The sequence below is a fragment of the Oncorhynchus mykiss genome, chromosome 25 (genome assembly GCF_013265735.2).
Source record: "Oncorhynchus mykiss isolate Arlee chromosome 25, USDA_OmykA_1.1, whole genome shotgun sequence".
Taxonomy (NCBI): domain Eukaryota; kingdom Metazoa; phylum Chordata; class Actinopteri; order Salmoniformes; family Salmonidae; genus Oncorhynchus; species Oncorhynchus mykiss.
In genome coordinates this window covers 24,392,987-24,398,631 of record NC_048589.1, presented here as the reverse complement: position 1 = coordinate 24,398,631, position 5,645 = coordinate 24,392,987, and the positions used below count along the sequence as shown (strand labels likewise).

Below are 5,645 nucleotides of genomic sequence, written 5' to 3'. Positions count from 1 at the left end.
TCCAGGCACTCCGCGTGCAAAAGAACAGCCCTTAGCCATGGTATATTGGCCATATACCTCACCCCCCCGTGCCTCATTGCTTAATTAGTGCAGTATAACTCCAGTATGCTGCAAATGCTGCCTCCAAAATAACACTATTTTTTTTTACTGCAGTAATTTTGCAATGTAACTGCAGACTCTTCAGTGCAGTACACTGAATTTATTCTGCAATTACTGAGTCCAAAATGCCACAGTCGACTGCAGTTACTGCATTTTAACTGCAGTTTTAAAACTGCTATATTTTCTTGTAAGGGTTACTGCAGAAGAGATACAAGATGTGTTTAAAGAAAGACTTCTGTCCTCCCAGGCCTTCGGCCTGGTGTAGGATCAGTTAGGGTCAAAGTATTGGAATGGAGTGATGATTTTTGAAATATTAAATAGTTGTATATAGGTGTAGGGTTAGTTGGTGGTGCAACTTTTTTCCTTTTACAAAAGTAAAAAAGTAACGTGATTGACCACACACTACCACGCAGTAGGTGGCGGCATGCACAACCAAAATGTGCGAATGCCATGATACCAAAGAAGAAGAACGAAGAGACGCTTTCGAGCTACCGATTCCTACTTCCTCCTAGAGCACATGGAGCCGGTGACAAGACTAAACCGGTTCCTAAGTCTACAGAAGGCCGGTTTTAGCTGGCGTGTTGCCCTGGAGACGGCACCTCTATAAATACGGTCGTATCGAAACATTGGCTTCAACTTTCCAGTTGTAAATCAGTTAGAGAGCGCTACACAGTTTCGTGACAGACTCGGCTGACGAGGAAAAACCGAGTCATATTTTCCAGGATTCTGGTCTAATGGACACACTCTTTGTAAATGCTTTTTAAGGTAAACCTAATCCAATAATTGATTCTACATTTTCACAAATTAATTTATTTTAAACAGGTTAGCTAGGTAAACTATCGAATTCATCCATGCATTGCGATATCCACGTTGGCTTAGTCAGATCGTGTGAAGTTGTGTTTAGCTAAAGTAATATTATGGTTATGCCATATTTAGCCTCTTCGCTCATGGAGACCTGTAACGTTACATTGAACTGTGTAACAGTACAGGTCTCCCAGAGCGAAAATGATATGCCACATCGTGCACCGTTAGTTAGCGTTACGTATCTCTATCTTTTAATATGTTTTTGGTTTAATGGAAGTGATGGGTTTGGAGCAGGTTAAGATACGCCGTGTGTACTTTGGCGAACCTGGGGTTGGTTTGGGCCGCGGGAATGAGATTGGCAAAGAAACTCGGTGAACGTTTTTGTTACATCCGTGAACAACTCCCAGTCCCCACACAATGTATTTAACTAGTTTGCTAACATGTATTTTATGAAATGTATACCGGTAACATTAGGCGACATTGACGAAGCTCGTGTGGCCATGTTGGCATGGCGTGAATGACTGAATCACGAATTTTGGGCCGTGTTCGAAAGCATCAAAACCGTGATGTATCATGGGCAAATTGTGACAGACTAACATATCTAGAAGTTCTATTGAGGAGTGATTATTTATGAAGCAGGGTGATTTGAAGACCGGCCAGTCTCGACTCGCCTTTAAAGTCGTCTGCAATGTCGAATGCGCCCATTATAATGGCGCGCCAAGCGGATAAAATACTAATTGGTTCAGCCAAGAAGCGTTTGTTTTGCGTCAGTCTTTCCTGATTGGTTCCTTTTCATGCCACTTAACGATTTAGCCACTCGCTCTGCTATTTGGATACTTTAGCCGTGTACTTGTCATAAAGGCGGGTTCTCACTTGCTGGTTAGTAGAGACTTGTCGAGAGACGTCGTATCAATTTGAGACCCGGATAAAGGATTGCCCTGTAGTCGGCCTTCTCGAGGGTGTGGTTGTTAAACAAAAAAAACATCCTTCAGATTGTCCGATAGTGTAAAAAAGCAAGTATATTGGCCATTAATACTCACTGATAACACTTGCGATGCCAACAGTAATTGATTCTCAGTCATACTAGACTATATGATTATCTAAACTGCTAACGGGCTGGTTGAGTGAATTATGGAAATATCCATTGAAAACCCTAACAGCATAGACACTGTCCTGTTTTAATGCTGCTGTATTTTCACACATTTGAACTTTCTGTTTGCAGAATAATCGCTTTAGGAAAGCGCACACTGGCTGCTCTGCAGGCCCCGGCCTAGAGTCTTACCTGAAAGGCTTCAACTTCACTGGTGAACCACCCTGGCTGCTCTGCACCTGATTAAACTACTTTGCCAAATTGCATCTCTTTCTTGTCCAAGTAAGGGTTGCTTTCCAATCCATTGTTATTTCCAACATGCATGTCACAATATCTTCTAAAATAGATGTTACAGTACAGACCTATTAGCAGCTGGGGTTGGTTGTGGTTGGTGTTCTGTATCTCTGTAATGCTACTAATTTAGGCATGTTCCAGATGACAATGTGCCATCTTGTACAAATATTTTACTATCAGGGAATTGTCCTTGTAAAGTGTGTAAGTCACTGAGTCAACATTGATAGGCTATTCCTTTAACAACTAGCCCACTGATAAACTAGCTAACATTGGGAAACAAGTGTTTTTGGTTCTGTGCTATGATTTTAACTCTGATCTCCCTTTTCCACAGTTCTTTTGTGACAATCTTTAAATATTTTCTTCGACCATGAACACTTCTGCTCCTGATTTTGCCTTCCTGGAGGAGGGTTTCTGTGCCCGTGACATTGTTGAGCAGAAAATCAACGAGACTTCCATGTCTGTAAGAACCACCTCCTGTTGTCTCTGATTTTGCTGCATTTGGTGTGAGAAGTGTGATTTGATGACGAGGCATTTGTCAGTGTAAGATGTATTTCTTATTTGCTTGCATCCATGTCTTTGACCCTCCAGGATGATAAGGATGCCTTCTACGTGTGCGACTTGGGTGACGTGCTGAAGAAGCACATGCGATGGGCGCGTGCCATGCCTCGTGTCACGCCCTTCTATGCTGTCAAATGCAACGACAGCCGGGCTGTTGTCACGACCCTGGCCTCCTTGAACGCTGGCTTTGACTGTGCAAGCAAGGTTTGTCTCTTTCTAAACCGCTCCTGACTTGAAATTACCTTGATCCCCTCCAAACCCTGCTGCCCTGTGAATGTGTTTCCTGTACTGACCCAGTCTGTCTTTGTCCCATCAGACTGAGATCCAGATCGTTCAGTCTCTGGGTGTGGATGCTAACAGGATCATCTACGCCAATCCCTGCAAGCAGGTGTCCCAGATCAAGTATGCCTCTGCCCACGGAGTGCAGATGATGACCTTCGACAGTGATGTGGAGCTCATGAAGGTTGCTCGGTACCACGACGATGCCAAGTAAGAGACCTCCACCCCCATTATTTAGCCACGCTGAAAACACTTGGAATTGTCAGGAAAAAAGAAAAGTACACCTCTTACTTTCTTACTTATCTCTCCTTGTCCAGACTTGTACTGCGTATTGCCACAGATGATTCCAAGGCAGTGTGCCGGCTGAGTGTGAAGTTTGGTGCCACCCTGAAGGCCTGTCGGGGTCTCCTGGAGCGGGCTAAGGAGCTGGGCCTGGATGTTATCGGGGTCAGCTTCCACGTGGGCAGCGGCTGCACTGACCCAGACACCTACAGCCAGGCCATCTCTGATGCACGCTGTGTCTTCGACATGGGGGTGAGTTGCCTTTTCTGCTTTAACTTACCACCCGAATTGATACATTTTATAAATGGACCCGTAGCCTGGTAAGTTTGGTTTTGGTTAGTTTCCAGTGAAGGGACGCAGTTGGCCCTCAGCGGTAGGCCTAACTCATCTCTGTTGGTTTGTTTCTTCAGTCCGAGGTGGGATTCAACATGACCCTCCTGGACATTGGAGGCGGTTTCCCTGGGTCCGAGGACACCAAGCTCAAGTTTGAGGAGATCACAGCCGTTATCAACCCAGCGCTGGACAAGTATTTTCCTGCCGACTCTGGGATCCGGATCATAGCCGAACCAGGCCGCTACTACGTGGCCTCTGCCTACACCCTAGCTGTTAACATCATTGCCAAGAAGGTTATCATGAACGAGCAGTCTGCCTCTGACGGTAAGAGCAAACTCGACTCAATCCTCAAACTTGCGGCTACTGCCTGATGTGCAAAATAACATTGCATCACGTAACTTAGTTAGCAAAGTTTCATTCCTCTCTGCCCCTACAGAGGATGATGATTGGACTAGTGACCGGACTCTGATGTACTATGTGAACGATGGGGTCTACGGCTCCTTCAACTGTATTCTATATGACCATGCTCACCCCCTGCCTATCCTGCACAAGGTACGATGATTGACACTCACGCACTTCATTTCAACAACTCTCACACAAGAATTGCATTTTATAAAACCAGTAAAATAAGTTCCATTGTTTAGTCCTTGCTCTCTTCATCCTCCTACAGAAGCCAAAACCAGATGAGCGTATGTACCACTGCAGCATCTGGGGACCAACCTGCGATGGCCTGGACCGCATCGCTGAGATGTGCACCTTGCCTGACATGCAGGTGGGAGAGTGGCTGCTGTTTGAGAACATGGGTGCCTACACCGTGGCTGCGTCCTCTACCTTCAACGGCTTCCAGAAGCCAGACATCTATTACACTATGTCCCGCACAGCTTGGTAAGTTATTGGAAATGTAGTAGAATTATATGGACACCAATTGAATGTGATTGTGGCTGAATGTTTCCATACAGTGGTGTTTCATCAATCCTCAACCTTGATTCTGATTCTAAATCGCTCTTGTCCTGTGTAGGCAGTGCATGCAGCAGATCTGTGCCCAGGGGATGCCTGTTCCTTTGGAGGAGTTGTCCTGTGTGACATCCAGCTGTGGCCATGAGAGCAGCCTGGAGCTGCCCACTGAGCCTTGCCAGACCCGTGTGCTCTAATCATAACACCAACATAATCTCATACATACCCACCACCACACTGCCACTCTATGGGCCCAGTAGCCTGTTTTTAATTTCCTATTCAGTTTTTTTTAATTTTTTAATTATTTTTTACTCATACTGTTGAAAGGCCGGTTACTTGACTGGAGAATGAGGGGCATGTTGGTGCACATATCTTTCTTTTCTGTATGAAAGACAGATCTAATCCCGAACTGTCCTATTGTTACGGGGGTCTGATTGGCTAATGCCTATAATACCAAGGTTGAATGTTCATTTATTGTAGGGGCCACAGGGTGCCTTAATTTGCACTGAGCTAAGTCGCTCTGAATGAGAGCACTTGTAAAATGACAATGTAAATGTTACATGGCGGTGTCGTAGGTGTTTTTTCTCTCCAGCTCCTAGAAGGCGCCATTTCAGTTGACTCCACTACCACATCTCATGACTCGAAAAGGGCTGTTTGAGTGCTGGTTGCTACAGATATTTAATTTTCTCTGAATCCTCTTTCCCACCGACCACTTTCAGTGTAGGGACTCAACATGCAGACTGTCCCTCCTTCTCCTTTTCTGTATTTAAAGTTTTTAGTTTTTTTTTGCTGGGTAGTACACCAGTTAATGATAATTATTAATGTTTAAGATGCATTTTTTTTTAAATGGATATGAAAGAGATGGGATTGCACATTTGTATTGCTTTCCTATGGAAACTATCAATTTTGTATTAATTTTTTATTATAAATAAAATGTAGGTGCAGAGCTGAA

General features: G+C 44.5%; 1 protein-coding gene across 2 annotated transcripts; it reads left to right on the top strand.

Moving 5' to 3' along the window:
- Nucleotides 1-589: 589 nt before the first annotated feature.
- LOC110505682 (ornithine decarboxylase 1) lies at nt 590-5,645 on the top strand. 2 transcript variants are annotated; one of them, XM_021585068.2, is made up of 10 exons: nt 590-864; nt 2,126-2,275; nt 2,619-2,747; nt 2,876-3,049; nt 3,162-3,334; nt 3,442-3,658; nt 3,817-4,063; nt 4,176-4,291; nt 4,410-4,624; nt 4,758-5,645. In XM_021585068.2, the coding sequence occupies exons 3-10, from the start codon at nt 2,655-2,657 to the stop codon at nt 4,888-4,890; spliced, it is 1,368 nt and encodes a 455-aa protein (XP_021440743.1). In that variant the 5' UTR covers nt 590-864; nt 2,126-2,275; nt 2,619-2,654; the 3' UTR covers nt 4,891-5,645. The 2 variants fall into 2 exon arrangements, with proteins under 2 accessions (XP_021440743.1, XP_036818952.1); XM_036963057.1 differs by lacking the exon at nt 590-864 and adding an exon at nt 1,804-1,916.

What these genes read in the sequence shown, in the direction of transcription:
- LOC110505682 (XM_021585068.2), top strand. Translation starts at nt 2,655, where the DNA reads ATGAACACTTCTGCTCCTGATTTTGCCTTCCTGGAGGAGGGTTTCTGT. An exon ending in GCTGTGTCTTCGACATGGGG is followed by an intron (nt 3,659 to 3,816) that starts GTGAGTTGCCTT and finishes TTGTTTCTTCAG; the next exon opens with TCCGAGGTGGGATTCAACAT. An exon ending in CGAGCAGTCTGCCTCTGACG is followed by an intron (nt 4,064 to 4,175) that starts GTAAGAGCAAAC and finishes CTGCCCCTACAG; the next exon opens with AGGATGATGATTGGACTAGT.